This window comes from Pomacea canaliculata, linkage group LG2 (assembly GCF_003073045.1).
Source record: "Pomacea canaliculata isolate SZHN2017 linkage group LG2, ASM307304v1, whole genome shotgun sequence".
Classification (NCBI taxonomy): domain Eukaryota; kingdom Metazoa; phylum Mollusca; class Gastropoda; order Architaenioglossa; family Ampullariidae; genus Pomacea; species Pomacea canaliculata.
Window position 1 is genome coordinate 26,335,976 of NC_037591.1, and position 17,343 is coordinate 26,353,318.

At 40.5% G+C, this 17,343-nt stretch overlaps 1 protein-coding gene across 2 annotated transcripts; it reads right to left on the bottom strand.

Annotated features, from left to right (window-relative positions):
* Positions 1-61: 61 nt before the first annotated feature.
* Positions 62-14,492, bottom strand: LOC112557792 (beta-1,4-galactosyltransferase 1-like). 2 transcript variants are annotated; one of them, XM_025227832.1, is made up of 8 exons: positions 14,381-14,492; positions 4,424-5,078; positions 3,823-4,055; positions 3,269-3,456; positions 2,358-2,480; positions 2,033-2,137; positions 1,679-1,817; positions 62-1,368 (listed from the first exon to the last, which is right to left on the bottom strand). In XM_025227832.1, the coding sequence occupies exons 2-8, from the start codon at positions 5,076-5,078 to the stop codon at positions 1,354-1,356; spliced, it is 1,458 nt and encodes a 485-aa protein (XP_025083617.1). In that variant the 5' UTR covers positions 14,381-14,492; the 3' UTR covers positions 62-1,353. The 2 variants fall into 2 exon arrangements, with proteins under 2 accessions (XP_025083617.1, XP_025083616.1); XM_025227831.1 differs by lacking the exon at positions 14,381-14,492 and adding an exon at positions 9,099-9,476.
* Positions 14,493-17,343: the final 2,851 nt, after the last annotated feature.

Here is a 17,343-nt window from a genome sequence, read left to right on the forward strand (position 1 = left end):
TCGTGAAGCACACGTAAAAAGAAATACACTGTACGCATGCACGCAAACATCATCACAGCACTACATGAGTGAACTTTTATTTGTGTTCTTTTTGTCTGTCTTCTAAAAAATTCGTAGCAAGTCAGGACAACGCAAGGAATGTGTTGCGACCATTGCTCGGTCTAAGGGAATGAACTTTTCTAAACAATTCCATCTCTGCCTAGTAGAGTTAACCTCTTACTCCATATCCTCCATTTACTGAAAACTGCAGCCTGCATTGATGTCAGGGACTTTGTAAAGACAGGCCTGAAAAAGTGACAGTATTTAATGTGCTAGAAAAAATTACTTTACATGAAAATGTCTTCTTAGGTGTAGATAAAAATAAATGTACATAGACACCAACCAAAGTACCTGTCGAATTTTCTTAAAACAAATTAAAAATTAAATGTCCAAATATTTCTCTATTGGACGTACATTGAGTAATAACAAGTTTAATTCGTTTGTACTGGCAAGATAAGTGCAGTCCTCCAGCTCACCACTCACTACACAAAGATTAATGAAAAACCCCACCTATCGTATTATATTTCACAGGCTGTTGATAAGTCGTCGTCAAAAATTATTTTTGTTTTAGTTAGTATAAGCAGCCATGCTGAAAATTCAGCGCTGGTTTTTTTCTGTACCTTTCTGTACTCATTCTGCAAGAGGGACTTCCAACCTTTTTGAAACTAATGGCAACAAATTGTTAGCCAAATCACAAGTGCTTAAATGACCAAAATTGCAACAGATGATGTCGGTACTAAGACTCACTTCTGAGATAACTATAAAGAAATTAAAATAAGACAATGTATCCCTATCCCCAAGCACACTCGACGTCGCTAACTTGTCTCCGACTAACCCACTTCAATGCAAGCACATACAGGTATCAGTCCATAATCAGCATGTATATTAACAAATATGAAGTGATCTGAACGTTTAACAAGCGGAAGCTGAAACAGGTTTATATGCATGCAGATATGTCAAAGTGAGTACATGCAGTCTAGACAAATACGAGAAAATAACCAACTCTGTCATTTTAAGTTGGCACATGGGCATTTTCTTTACTAAGGTAGAGTCTTTTAGACTTTTTCTCTTCATTTTTTTTTCCTTCTTGGATGTATCAGAAAGGTTGATTTTGTCTTGGCTCACTTTTTAACAGTCCTACTGTGTAGCATATTCTTGGGGTGGGTGGAGGGGGAAAGGATAGTTGAGGCTGATGCACAGGCACACCCACATCTTCACAGACAGAGAGACAATCGTCAGCACATGTTTGGATGAGTTTCCAATTAGTCTTTAGTCTTTTTAGTGTTGAGATGAGTCAGTTCTACTGCTGTGAATTCAGACGCCGCTCCCCTGAAACAAAACAGAAGACAAAATGTCCGGCAACGAGAATTGTTTTTCGATCTTTTGAGCTGATGTACATGGGAATGGTGTTAAAGTCAGGGTCTGTGTTCTTACGGGTGTATAACCCAGTTCATTGCTGAGAATCAGTTTTCAAATTTTAGCAAGGGAGATACGCCTTGTTATGTTACACACTACTCTCATCTTCCTCCGTTCCCCGCAGACTCGAGGCCTTTACAAACCGCAATTCTTATATACACATCCCTAGATATTTGTCAACAATAGTCCCGTACACCTGCCGAGACCATCGCTGTCAGCTTACCTCAAGAACTTCTGTCATATTAACACTGACAGTGATCCAGGTGTATAAGGTTTTATAGGCCACCTGCTCGACACGGTAGTGAGCGCTGTTCAGCCCGTCAATGGGCATGCGGCTTGTGGCACCTTTCAGAAGATCCCATCTGCACAAAGACAGTATATAAGTCTCCCCTGATAAAAGTACTACAATACTACAAGAAATATTCTGTGTAAAATAGTCCTGTGTAATTTATGAAACACGTTATCGACCCTTAAATCTTCTAAGGAATGTGGTGACAAAACCTCCACATTGCAGATAGATTGCAGAAGTGTGTGCAGAAAAATCTTCTTCAATTTTTAGTACAAATGAAGTGAACACCTTTTGTTGTTCTCACTGTTGCCTATGTCTCGGTCGTGAGAAATCATCTCGTAACGGCCGATTATCTCAGGATACCGGGCTACGAGCATCCCACGTGACTTTATTCTGTCGACAAAAATGAACAAGGATGAGGTACACACAATATACTACACAGACACAAACACTCACGCATCCTCAAGCGACATATTCTTTATCACACATGCGCACCAACATGCCGACACACACTCAAACACGCATGCAAGAATGCCTGGGAATGACTATTTCAAAGTTGTCTTTATTATAACAAATAGGACATCATGAGGTGAAGGGAACTTTGTTGACTCACCTGAAGTACAGGTCATCATCTTCGCCTCCCCAACCAAAGTAAAGGTTTGAGTTGCCGTTGACTTTCTCCAGCTGTTCCCGCGACATGGCTGATACTCCTCCGAAATAACCCTCGTATGGCAAACTGATTTATACACCAGGAGACAGAGACAGACACCTGTTAGGCAAACTATAAAGTCCCATGCACACACAAAAACAGATGTGTTAAACAATATCTCTGGCTCCATGTGTAAAAATTAACCGTAATGTGGCAAACCAGACACAACAAACTGCTTATTTTGGTCATGTACATCTCAAGGTTTGTGTGCCCAAGGCTCTTAAAGGTTCATGAACTCAAAATAGCCATCGTATGGAAAATAGAATTCTGCAGAAAAAGTCTGTGCTACAGGATATCTATCATGTACCACGCTTCACAATGTACCAGGAATATAATGTCAATTACTGTTACATTATAGCTAGAATATTTACACAAGCTTCACAAATTCGTTAATAAAAAAAAAATAGTATGACTGCACTTCAGTGGTTCATAAAATCTTAGTAATATGGATTGATTCAATACATCAAGCCAACTAGCTCTGCATTCTGGAACATACCATGCCAACATTGCTCATATCCTTCTCCAAAAGTCTTCCTGTCGGTATCTCAGGAGCATTTGAACATATGTATATGTTAACAAAAGACCAGTACTGGTTATATATAAAAAAACTTTCAGTAGCAACGCTTCTTCTGGTTCTTGATGGTGTCTTTACAGAACATAATTATGCTTGCTGACCAAAGCCTTAGTTTTATTATTTGCCCCCATTTTTCCGGAGAGAGCATGGTTGAACCCTAAACCTGAAATGAAAAAGAGATGAATGTCAAATTAATAATAAACTGCAAGCCAAATTGTCGATGTGTGCACCTCAAGCCTACCTGAAATGGAACTTGTTGATGGCGACCGCTAGATGGCGTGGATGTGCGCCACACTGATAAACGTTACGCTCATCCAGTGGAATAAGATCGACATCTTGGAAGATAAAACACGTATAGTTGTCTAACTTCAGGGATTCCAGAACACCAACATTTAGCAACATAGCCTTGTTGAAGTCAGTTGGCAGTGCCTGTGGGTACACAGATACACGTAAAGATGCACATATACAATGACACTGATTGGTCGATACAAGTGCATATTGCTGTCTAAACCTGTGGAAAATTAGGTACATTTATCAAAGGAATTGTGGTTCATCTTTAAAAGGTCAGGGGTGTATACGAGTATCAGCGGCCGTGTTAACCTGATATTCGCTCTTTCTTTACATGTGAAAATAATTGATATTTACTCTAAATATCAATGTATCTCTCATAGTAAACATTTTATCGACGCTGTCTCAAGATCTTCATATATTGCTTGAGATTTCTGTATACAAACATTTGCAGAAAAGCACGTGCCGTTACAAATATGTAAGTAACATGTATCCACGATGACATACCAATTCAATCACGAAGATTGTAAACTCAATCATCTGTCGAACGAGGAAAGGTATGAGATTGTACAACAGCACGTGTAAATGATCCCAGCGGTTGCGATACGGAATGATGACCGCTGTCTTCTGCCGAGCCTGGCAGTGAGGAGGACTGTAGCTGCCACCCATCTTCATAAAGGAAAACAATTTTTCGAGATGGATTGGGTTTTGTACAGACTGGTTGGCTGGTCGAGGTCCAACTAGAGGAAGAAAACCAAGCGAGCAATCAAACGAATAATATACTTATATCAAAGCCGTTCGATTATAAAGATCTCTATATAAAACGTTGATTTTCTCACCTTTAAGGACAGCCTGAAGAAAAAAAAAATAAAGCTGGTTGTGGAATATTAATTTGTAAAGCATACCGGTGAAATATGTACTCGATGTATAGGAAGTGAATGTGGCTAAAGTTGAAACCTTGATTTTTGGGTTTTTGGCTTGAAAAGGATCAAATATACTTGTGTCGCAAGGTATCCAAAAGAAAGTTTTCTACGAAAAGATTAGTGGATATAGTAGAAATGACACCACAGCCTCTGCGTCGTAAGCCGCTGATTGAATACAAACTTACGCTGCAAAGAACGACTATCCGGACAAAGTGATGACCAGAGTGATGACGTCTGCTGTGGTTGTCTACTCGTGCCAAGGGAGATAAATCGGTCCATGTTTGGTACTTCATCCTTGACCTTCTCCGTTATCTTTTTATTTTGAGCAACAGCTTCGCTCCCTCCGAACACGCCTAGTGAGATTTCAGCTCTGCCGCTGCTGCTGCTGCTGCTGCTGCTGCTGCTGCTGCTGCTGCTGCTGCTGGTGGTTACCCAGAGGGCGCTGAGGGACTCGATCAATACTCTTTCCAACCTCAAGACATCCTCATCGCGCAGGTACCCCAACTCGCCGGTCATGTTGGTCAGCATTCTCTGCAGCGTGCACACCAAGCGAGAAGAAGCATTTGAGGAGTTCTCGTTGCTGCAGCTGCTGACAACAACGGCAGCCGCATCCGTGTGGCGTGCAGCAGATGAGTTTGCGGCATCGACGTACCGCGGCCTCGCGCTGCCGGTCTCGGCGCCTGGCGTCACGACATTCCGAGGGTTGATGTGCCATGGGGAGAACTGCCGAAGGCTCGAGATCCCGAAGACCAGTTGACAGACGAGCAGCAGAGCCATCGTGCCCAGCGCGATCCCTAGTCGCTTGTATGTCGGGCATTTGTAGCAACCAACTCCCATCATCTGAAAGAAACGACAAGAGAACTAGTTATAACATTTTCTTATTTGTTCTGACGCCAGATCTTTTATTATAAGGAGAATAAATCTCGGCCTACACCACAACCACGTCCAACTCTCCGATGTCCACAGCCATATAAGGTAAAACGCCCGTATGTTGTAGTCGTAACACCTACTGTATTTAAACTTCTCGTCGTTAGGCAACGAAGATTTTATTTATATGCTGTGTATGAGATGATGATGATCACACGTGTACAAGACCCAAACAGAAGATACGTTTTTGGAAGTTAGTGACAGCTCAGATAAATTAAACAGATTATTAGCCGATGTTCACATTAGGAAGAACGAAATAAACGAGAAAAAAGACAAGTTACAAACTTTCCAGCTTTTAGTGATGTTGAAGGCAGGGCATACATTGCTGTCTGCGGATCTAGAAATCGATGGCACAGGAATGATATCGATGGTATGTCACGAAAACTTTATTAATAAATGTTTTGTGTTCCACCTGTTGATTTTTATCAGCAATAAAAGGCAGCAATAAAATCCCTTCTCCCAGTATCACAGAGAGCCACTACGGTCCTCAGGGCAGACGACCTTTTCGGACCCTTGGAAATTGTGATCGTAAATTAGTTTTTCTCGAAATAGAAATTTTTTTTTAGCTGATGTTTTCTACAGTTCACTTAATAATGCAATATTGACAATGAAATGAAGAAAAGAATAAGTACATGCAACACAGCATCAACATCACTACATGATAACAGATGTTTGTCGCCCTGCCAAATGAAAGAAACCAGTAAGAAAAAATGAAATTATTTTAAAGGCAGACGTGAATCCCTCGAAGGCAATCTTCTCGCTGACAGCAAAAAGACAGAAACTCTGGGCGTCGACGACACCATAGCTACATCAGAGAGAAAAACAAACCCGGAAGGGTTTGTCCCTCTCTTGCGCTTGTGCATCTGTTCTGTCTTTGTCTTTCTAAATATATTTCTTTGTCTTTCTAACTATGAACTCGCACGTTGTATTGTTCCACAAGAACAAACTCTCTTTACATAATTATAAAAACTATGCCATGTATGCTAATTACCAAAGAGAAACATTCACTCTACGTCGAGAAGTTGACAGATGTCCTACGTGAGCAGAAAAAGCAGCATTGCGCACAAACAGTAACGAAGATCTCTTCTGATAATAACTTTTTTCACGCTGTTTACCTGCTACGGATTTTCAAAAATATTCCACCAAAAAATAAAATTTCTCCGACCATCTTGATAAGCTTTTTATGAAGGCTTGTTATATCTGCACAGGCTGCCGTTGGCAGTGAACCTGGGATTGACAAAGTGGACACAGTGAAAAAAGGCCTGTGTCACAGCTCTGATCATTTTTCGAATAAATAAATAAGAACTCCTTCCCCAAATCCCAACCTTACAAAACCGATTTCTTAGTAGTGATGGTGTGGACGGAGAAGCGCTGCATTGTCTTTTTCGTGCATAATCTCCCCTCCCCTGCGAGTGACGCACAGTTGGAGCGATGGTTCTATCCCCTGCGTACCCGTCAGAAGATGATTGATGGCAGAATGATAATAAGAACAGCTTTCTGTCGCCTTCCACCCTGTGCACGCTTTGCAGTGGCTGTATGTCTTCGTTACTCCTTCACACATTTCTCATTAGACCCACAGAGCTACTTCGTGACTGTCCTGTCAACTGTCCTTCAACTGTCAACACACTATAACTTCTTTCCTTTTTTTCTCTTTCTCTTCATCTGACTGATGTTAGAGAGAGGAGAAAGTGTGTTTATGGCTTTTGCACGTGTCAAGAAGCAATCATAACAATATGGAAGACAAAGCGATACAAGAGTTGGCTATGTCTGCTGCATATGGTGGTGTTCTTGGGTCAGACTGTGGATCTGCCTTCCACAAAACAAAGTTCACATTGTTTGTACTTACATTACATTTGTTCAAAGGAGATTCAATGCCAGAATACTTGGTAATCACTTATAATTTAATGAAGGGATTATTGTAATTCCGTTTTTAACTACTTGTAATACAACTGTTATTAAACAACAGTTTGGTATTTGTATCCACAAAATTCCACCTGACAAGAAGAAATGTATGGACGTATAAAAATAAATCCACACATTCGCAGAGCCATTTAAGGTATGGGGGGAAGGGCTAACACGTTAGCTATGCTGTTGACTTCTTTAATACTTGGTTCTTGTGATGTTAAAATTTTTCACGAAACACATACTGACCAAGTCTTTTCGCTAGTATTTTAAATAAATCTGTTGACACCTTACTTAATTCTTTATGAGCTGCCAGAAAACTGTGAAAGGGACATGTCAGTAGCTTGCTAACGTCTCTAGGACTTTTGAACAAAAGTTTTTTTTCTATGCCTCAACAGTGATTTGTAACTTCCTCTTTCAAGAAAACACGGCATCACTCTTTTGCTCATGACATAGCTCCTCGGGGTACCTACTTCAGTTTAAAATATTCTGAGCTGAACCATTTATCTTTTGTTTTCACGTCAGGTTGTCACCAGCGAGCTTTTTTTCTGTAGCATGCACTCAGCTGGAGTATGTACAATGCAAGACAAAGATGGTCATTCGGCAAACATTGTCACAATGTTCACATTTATCATTCTGACATAATGCATCTTCTTTCACTCCAACTGCTATTTTCTAATCCACTAAACCGACGTATTATTATTATTATTATTATTATTATTATTATTATTATTATTATTATTATTATTATTATTATTATTATTATTAAAGGCATACTGTTACACAAGTGATAATTGTTTTATCGTCGGTCTCGTGCTCATGGTGTGTATGTGTCCCATCCCGAAGGTCCTATACGTGTTGTGCCTTCGAGAGTTAGCCTCATTTTGAAGACAGACTAGCTACAGCGGCCTTTTCTTGTCTACACGTTTAATTAATGACATAGCTGAATCTAGCACACACTTCATCACAAACTGTCACCTGTGATGGTCGCCCAACATGCTTTGTCCTCCGTGATGCAAACCCTGCGACCTGCCTGTTCGCCAGGCGAAAAGTCGGCTTTTGTGGAGTGAGACATTCACCTTGTCACGACATGGGCTGACATATCTGACACCACATGCACTTACACTTATAAACACTTTACTTCAAACTTGCGATTTTCAAAATTGTACATCCAGTCTTTAAAAAAAATTCTTTACCTCTGAAGGAACTTTCACGAATAGTTTCAATACAAGCCGTCTCCGTGTTCAAGATGGTTTTATATGTACACAAGAACACATACTACGGTGCGCTACTTTAGAATCAGTTAATCAGATATTTTCCTTTCTTTACACAGAAAACATATAACAAATGTGTTTAGAATAAGTTTACAAAACAGTTTTCGTGTGCTCAGGATAATGTTTGCACACTGTTCACTGTGCACACACACACATCAGTCGTCGCAGGCGTTCACATTGAAGTGACATAAGAGTGTGACTGTAACCTGTCATCGTTGAGGACATGAATGTATTGTACAGAATACTTCAACTCTGTTCTAAAATGTTAATACAAGTGCTCTAAAACGTTTACAATAGAATTAAGGTCCTAGTATACTTTCTTTTTATAAACAAAATGCTTATTCCTTTTCTGGATTTTGCAGGAAATTTTTTAAGATCTTCAACTAAAAATAGGATTTTGGCTTGCACTCAAGGCAAAGAATTGAAATAAAAAGAAATTATAAACCAACGTTATCACTTGAATTGCTCCTTCAGTATGCTATCACTCCTCACCTGTTGTCCTATGCTATTCCTCTTCCGTAGGATAAGGCATTGGAAATTCATGTCTTAGAAACGCCATCGCGCATGCTGTCAAAAATTTCGTTGATGACTAAAAGCTTTACTTTATTATTTCTCCTTTCTTTCTTAATATTTTTGATCTGTGAGTTTACTGGTTGATTATCTGATAGTTTTTCATGTGTGACAGAAATGTAAAGTAATGAAGTTTTAATTAAAAAAATAATCTGTATTAATAACTGTGCATCAAAAGCATACTTACAGCTACTACCATTATCTTTGTCAAACCCCCGTAAGGGAATCCTTTTGAGGGCTTCATTTCGCAAGGAATCCGAGCTTCGCTATAGAAACAGAAGACGTGCACGAAGATGCATCCGATCAGCTGTGTTTGCCCGGCCAACCAGACAGTCCATTGCTGTGGTCCTGCTGCTGCACATCACACTGACCTTCGGAACACCATCTCGCGCACAAGGAATCGTAAAAGTGACTCGACGCTGCTCAGTGGCGAAGGAACTGATGTGACACACGGGACAAAAAAGGGACATCCGCTCACCCACCTCCTTTTCCTTCCATGTGCACCTTCCCGCTGCTGTCTTCGTACCTGTCAGGTGTTACACTTTTACTGTCCTCGGGTTGTGGTTGAGTGCTTTTGAACCTGTCTACGATGAACGACTGTAGGTGGCGCGCAGCTGTGAGCATCAAAAGGTATTCACTAACCGGATGAAGTCCTCGCTGCATGCCTTGTAAACACAGGTGATGAGCTATTGAACATTGACCGCTTGTGCACTCAGCTCACGCCTTTGAAACACAATCCAGAGATCATTGATAGTGTTGCAAGGTTTCTAAGTTTAAGACAAACGCGGACACTGACCCCGGGGAACTAGGCCCGTGGGTGACAGGGTTGAACTCTTGCTACCCATGTCAACATATTCTTGCAGGGGAACAAGATGTCAATAATCAAATATCAGTCGATCTCAATTTCCACTACACTGGCTGTGTGTGTGTGTTGACTGTTTAGCGACATAAAACCAATTTTCCTTCTTTCCTTAGCATTCTTACGAATTATTTCACGGACCGAGTTGGCCAATATTCCTTTTTTACTTCGAGGCGGACTGCGATTTGAAAACAAGTGGGGCGAGGTTGGCTGCATCTGATCCAGCTCTCCCCTTTGTACCCGAGACACACACACACACCCCGGTATCGTTGCGATGAATAATCAAGAACGTGGCTAAATTTAATTGTGAGCTTGACCAGTGATTGTATGGTCTGTAGATCGAACCTTGACATCTTAATGTGAGAACAGGAGGTCATCTTCACAATACAGTCTGGGCATTCCGTTAACTTACTTCTCTTGTGTTCTTTGTACAGCGCCATGAGCTTTCCCATAGAGCTTGATTGTGGCACAACAACAACAATAATAATCATAATAATAATCATAACAATAACAATAACAATAATCATAATCACAACCATAACCAATAATCATAATCATAACAATAACAATAACCATAATAATAATGTCCTCGCTCACTGAGCAACAGGAGAGAGATGAGTTATTTCACCTGCTGATATTCAGCTGCAACTCACCCCATCTCACCCCACCCTACTACTCTCTGGTTGCAGTATTTACAGACCTAACCGACTTTGAGAAGCAGCTGGATGGTGGGAGGAAGAGGGGAAGCTGTGGGTGTGGGGGGGGACTTTTTAGCAAATAACAGGCAATGCATCGACACCAGTCTCGTCTTACACCACCGCTCGAAGAAGAATATCTGAGCGAACATCTGTCCATGCGCGTGCGTATTTGACACATAAGCTTTCTCCAGTCATCGTTGCCGCCTCATCTCTCCAGTACCTGCTGAGGAATTGTTGAGACAGCGTGTCCACGCAGCAATGTTGTTTTCGACGGCGATTTTGTTTACCACATATGCCACGTCACGCTTTGACAATAAATAACTTCAATATATAAAAACTAGTATTTGTAAGATGCAGAATCTGATTTGATCGGCTTGTTCACTGTCTCACGCGCCAAGAAAACATACTGACATGCTGTTACCCAACATTACACGTGCTTATCGTCTCACCACCTGGGATTCCCGTGAGGGATTTAGAGGTTGCTATTGTTCTTTGGACTCAATCCCTAAGTAGCGACAGAACTCTCAAAATCGTTAAGGCTTGGATGAAGTGCAACAGCTGAATGCCTAAGCCTTTGTTCTCATGCTTTTGCGTGGACATGAATGTTGGATTATTTTTTAAGACAGTCTTGGAACTTGCATGTTATTAACCGAACAACATCGTGGACGGGTTCGGTAAGGTTGGCAAAGTTGTGCGTGGGGCTGTTGTCAATATGCTAAGTCTCATACATTGCCGCTGGATTTGCATATACACGTGACAAAAGATTTGGCAACACATTTGACATTATGATCCAGTTGGGAGGCTTGGCTTCAGAACTTTTCCTGACTAAGAAAGATGTGGTGCTGTACAACTGCGCAGACAATAAACTGCGCAGAAAGATCCGGAAGTCGAAATCTGTTAGAAGTAAATAAAACTATATTGCAAGTACTACAGTAGATCAGGCAATACTCGTACACAGCTGGACATTTTTGGTACGTCCACCCGACACTGTGTAACCCACTGAGAAAGATTTATTGTCAGTTCGATGGAAAGAATGCATTTCCAGTGTTGTGACTGCAATTGCCAGATGACCCCCGACCCCCTTGCTCTTCTTTACTCCATCCTTTGTTACTGAGAGAGCAGAGGTAAAGAACTTGTTCAAGAAGCGAAATATCAGCAAGGCGTGTCAACTCAGTTGGCTTCAGTTTCTGATAATATTTTCAACCTCTCACACAACAACCTGCAGTTTGACGATGTGTCAAGTATTTCATCTCACTGTTCTCACACCGAGGAAGACACAAAAGTGACCAGTTCAATGATTTTCAACCGGTGGTCTTAATACTGATTGCCCTGAAGGTCTTTGATTGGTTTGTCCTGCGGTACCTGATGGAATGCGGCTGTCATCTCCGTGACCCTGTACACTTTGTCACGCAGTGTCACAATTCTGTTGCTTTTTTTATAATCAATCAGATGGGAAGGAAACGGGAAATGGAAAAGGTGGGCAGATGGTGATGGGTTTGTGGGAGAGTGCGATGGCGTGGTCATATTGTGAGCTTTTTCTTTGATATATTTGAGGCTCTACTAGTAAACTTTGGAGGGACGACTCAGCAAAACATCAGCGATGGACAACTGGGGCTATAGAACGAGGTCTGGCCAAAGAAAAACTTGTAAAATTAGTAGCGATGAAGTTAATTAAAAGATTGACGTCAGGAGCAGAGCGACAAAAAGAAGGAAGACTTTTACTGGAGGAAGAGAAATACACAGAAACTTCATTTAGAAGAACAGACTAAGGAAAATTTGCTTTGAAGAAGAAAAATGATTTCTATATAGAAATAAAATTTGTATTACAACAGAAACTGCTTAAGAATGGAGTCGACCATTAGAAACGTGGATCAGCACTCATCGATAAAATGTTTTGTTTTTGATGAAGCTGTGAAAGATCTGGACACTTTCTTGGAATGCTTTGTGTATGAACTTGTCCATCAGACGTGACATCTCTCTTTTTTTATACCGTTCGACAGAAACTATTGCGAGCCATGACAGCCAGGCAAACAAAACCATAGAGGACGAAGTCGAGTGGTCTTTCATTTCATTCTTTGACACTCGAAACATGGTGGCACTTACGGTTAGGGTTTTGTCAATTGAATTTAAGCTTTATTTTAATCATTCATCAAAACTCTCTCTTACTACTTTTGTAAACACTTTTATTGTCTCTACGTCCTTTAGCCACTGGGATTTCGACGGTTTGTTCGATCGTTCCCAGGTGGTGAGTAGAATCTATCGTCACCACATGTTGTTTTGAATACTGATTTTTTGAAAGGCTGGGGCCTCCTGTTTACGCATAGAAAGTAATCTTTCATGATTCATCATGATCAATCGCATGCAGTCTGTGGTAGTTCACCACATCTTTACCTACTTTTTTTTTTAAAAAAAAACATGGTGCCTCGAGGTTCTGTTCTTGGACGTGTACATCCAACCACTTAGTGTCATCATTCACCGCTAGGGCCTGAAGTGTCTCATATATCCTAAACATGAATACCTGCTAGTAGCTGGCCTAGCCCAGCAGGTCTGCACCACCACACAGAACATACTAGACTTTGAAATCCCGAATGTTCATTAACAAACGGAAAATAAATCACGACAAAACTGAGATCTTTCCAACAACCTCTGCAAATAAACTGAAATGTGAAACACAACTACTATTACTTTCTCTGGTTCAATCTCTTTTCCTATGTCCTCCGGAATCTTCGTGTTACCATCGATCGGCATTTCTTGAGTGTACCATCAGTGCAGTCTGTAAATCCATCTCCCTCGAGCTTCGCAAGATCAGTCAGGTCCAACCCATGGAGTCAGTCTGTGCCATCAAAAACCTTGCTTTTGTGTTGACCCAGCTGGATCCCTACAATTCTTTATATCCTTTATCACCTGCTGTAAACGACTTCAATTTTTTAAAGTGGAATCTTGGTGAATGAAAGAACATGCATATGAGCCTGCAGTTGGTGTGACAGTGGTTGTATAGACCTGTCATTAAATACACTCCCAACTTCTCTTTACTATTTTGAGGTTAGTTAATATCTAACAAGGGGCAGTTAGACTTACCAGCCGTCTCTTTTCGTTCACCGCCTTCATTAAGCCAAAATGTCACAGTGATCCAAGCAGCATTTCATCCCCGACACTTCATCCCCGACACTTCAAGTGTGTCAGTCTCATGAAGTGTCTGGGGGATTGAGTGAGAACCATCTATCTCACCCAGTGACCAGTCAATCATTTATTTGTTTCCTTTCCTTCAGGCAGGCGCTGTAATTTAGTACTTTTCGCTTTCGTAACGAGTTTTCTTTTCAGAAAAAAGTTTGTCCTATTCGAGGGGACGTTCATAGTGCAAATCTCTTGTATTGAGAAACATTCACTGTAACTGAATAAAAATGGGGAATGAAGTCACTGCAAACACTTCACATAAGGTTTGAAGCAATTTTCATTGCATGACCACTACACAAGAAACAGTCTGTTTACCTCGAGCCGGAGTAACACAGGAAACAAGACCATTTATATTTTAGTAATTAAAAAAATGTGTCAGTCTCCGTGCGTTTATTTTAAATAAAAACCATAATTGACTCAATTTTTTTATTCGCAGGTTTCAGGACAAGAAGATTGAAAGAAACAGTCAGACAAGTACATATTTTGGATGAGAAAACAGTTGGCTGCAAAGAGTCCACAAACCATACTACACAAAAATATTGTTTCCGTCATCTATTTAAATTCTTCATCAATGCACTTAGTTCATATTTTTGTTCAGGTTTTATGTTTGCTGGCGCTTGCGTTTATAGATGACTGACTGCCGGTTTGTTTGCAGTCTTTTGTATACAGCTCACTGAGCTCGCATTTACACTGGGAAATGTGCTTTACTACAACTACTAGTAATAATAATTTACTCACCTTTGGTTGTAATGAGAGTCATAAGTTGCTGTAAGTTCACGGAGAAGAAGGTTCGGAGAACCTCGAGCAGAGCTGGATAGTTAATGTTTACTGTGCGCTTTAATCCTTATATACTGCGGCCAAGATAAAGATCAAAATCGAAAGCAGCTTGCGCTCATATGGATCTGCCTCATGCAGGCAACAGGGGGTGTTCCCCCTAGAACTAAAATGACTGAACACTGAAATGAAAGTTTGATCATCGAATTCGTTCCACTAGACATTTAAAACGAGCGATTGCAGTCTAAATAAGCGACTCGACACCATCTTTGCACGACGAAAGAAACTGCAGAGATCGACTGTCCATGTTTCGAGAACATATTGACGTTGGTAACATTACTCATTGTGAAGGTTGTTTCAAATAAAAGTTATTGGAAGCAATCTGTAGAAGAGAGGGAAGCGAAGGCAGGACGCTGCAGGGCATTGATAGCTACCTATATACACTTTTCTTAAACAATGTTTACACGCCATATAACACCTACATATCTATTAAAGAACTAGATTTTAAAAATCCATCACAGAAAATTAATAACATCTTCCTATAATAAAAAGTTTACTTTTTTCAGATAATGTTTTATTTAGATTATTTTAAAAGTTAAATTACAAAGTTTTACTAAGTAAAATGCAATACCTTTATTTATTCTAACAAAGCAGTTTGCCAACGCAGATGCTTCCATCGCATCGTTTTTTAATAAGATCCTTTTGGCTGACTGATTTGCTTAAAAAAAAAATGTTATGCTTCGCAGCTGATGTGCTCGATAAATTATTGTTCTTGCTTTGCACTTTACGAGGCGTCTTCTTCTTCTTTGTGTTAGCTTGTCATTGAATCAGTCGCTGGGTAACAAGTCTTCTTTTCAAGTTAGTAGAAAAAAAATGAAGGAAAAATAAACACAATTCCAACTACGTTAATGCAGCACCACTTGAATATATATTCAGGGCTTCTGCTTACGCAAAAAATTGCGTACAGTACGCATTAAAAGTTCGGAGGACCCCTTCAATTTTCGTCAATGGGGTTCCAGGGGACCCCTTCAAATTTGGGCGAAGAACAGATAAAAAATTGGGTAAGTGTAGTGTCTGACATCGTAGCCATATCTATTGTTGTCGTCTGCTACAAGGTGAGAGTTACTTCCCTTGCACTGAGTTTTTTGTTTTTTTGTTTTTTTGTTTTTTGGGGTTTTTTTTTCCCTTACCGGGAAGAATTCCCTTAACCTATGTCGTTGACAGCGTGGTTAAAATCATCGTCTCAGAAACGAAAAGAAAGTGAGCACCCCAAGTACAGTGAGCATAAGCTCATCACAGATGCTTGCACACTCCTCATGGCACAGAAATCTCTCCGTTTCTGACTAGACATTACAGTGCTTTGTGTGCGTGAAAGGCAGTTGAACAAAGTAGTTGATTTGTTGTTTTTTTTCAACTTTGTGTGTAACGGCTAAATTGTTCAAAGATGAATAAATGGCATGTCAAAGTAGCCTTTCGATAATTTTCTAAAATATCTGAGACAAAGACCATGAAAGAAATGAACCGCCAGAAACTCAGCGCTGACATATCAAGGGAGCTAAGCTCTTCGTAAATCTTTCCCTTATACTTGATAGTTGTTTCCCTTCCCTTATTCAGCTACAGCGGGCTGGCATAAATAACAGTGATTGTGAGTGAGGTATTGCGTTTGACTGTAAAGAAGCTGGAGAAAAAAAAAACTTCCTCTGAACGCAGCATGACCATCAAGACCATCGGTAACATAGGAAATGTATCCATAGGGATCAAAGTCTCTCTTTGAGGATACCTTGAAATGCTAGAGCCCACACATGCGATCTGAACTGTCCAAAACACGAATGAGCCTTTGTGGAGAACGACAGAGATAGCTCGATGTAAATAAGTCTTTTATCTGTGTTCCGTTTTTTTTTTTTTTTTCAGTAAACAGCTAAATGGGCGTGACTGTGTGAAAGGCAATAAACGCAGTCCTAAATGCTAGTAGAGAGGTTTGTGTACTTGTAGCTATGAGTGTTGAGGATTTTTTTTCAAAGCAATATGTAAACTGTTTGGTGCAGATGACTGACCACTGACCACTAGACTCTCATTAGGCGCGCTGACATTTTCTCTGACAAGACTCATTACACATGCCCGTCATACAAGACTATTAGCGACCCCCAACCCTCCACTTCCTAACAACTGCTTCCTTCGCAAGCCTCCCTAACTAGTAGTTTCGAGAACATAAATGTTTTCAAAAATCCATTTGGTACAAACTAAGTAGGGGAACCATAATCTGTTTCTGTCACAAAGCAGGCCACAGGGTCAAGTGCATTCTCTCTTTCGCCGTGAAATGCCAGCTATTTTCGTACCGGTTTTCTGCCCCAGTTAAAATCTCCAGCCACCATTCGATTCTGTTGGCAGCTTTCCAGCGAATTAATGCCAATCTTGCGCCAGCTTTTATTTAGGAAGCTTTCTTTGCAAATCTTGCTCTCATTTATTTTTTCAAACACATTATTTTTCTTATACTTTTCCTTCCGACGGAGTCAGGGACGGTGCTGTCTGGTTATTGTTCTGTCTCAATTAGGAACACATCTTCGTTTTTAAGCTCCATCACCTGTTTGCAATTATTTTGTTATAAGCGTAGGTGTGTCGGGATGGTAAGAGGGTGGTCTATGTCCGCGTAAGTACTTTTCGATGTCTTCTCTTATCTTGCCTTCATCTGTACAGATCGTAACGCAGGTAAGTTTATATCTTTTTAATGAGCATCTTGTCATTCATAAAGTAGGTAATGTTGAGTGCTAATTACCAATTACTGCCATGATTGACGGTCTGCTAGAAGAAATGCCTCAGACATTGTGCCCAACTTCCGCTCTCTCCCACCAATAGGTGCAGGACAAGTGGTTGTTAGGCAAAATTGCTGCTACCTTCTCTCTTTCCTAACGTTCGCCACTCACCCGCTA

Coding starts and splice junctions, on each gene's coding strand:
- LOC112557792 (XM_025227831.1), bottom strand. CDS start 9,155: ATGAAGCCCTCAAAAGGATTCCCTTACGGGGGTTTGACAAAGATAATG. Junction 5,079..9,098: donor CAAAGATAATGGTAGTAGCT/GTAAGTATGCTT, acceptor CGTTTCTTTCAG/ATGATGGGAGTTGGTTGCTA. Junction 2,481..3,268: donor ATCAACAAGTTCCATTTCAG/GTAGGCTTGAGG, acceptor TGTATAAATCAG/TTTGCCATACGAGGGTTATT.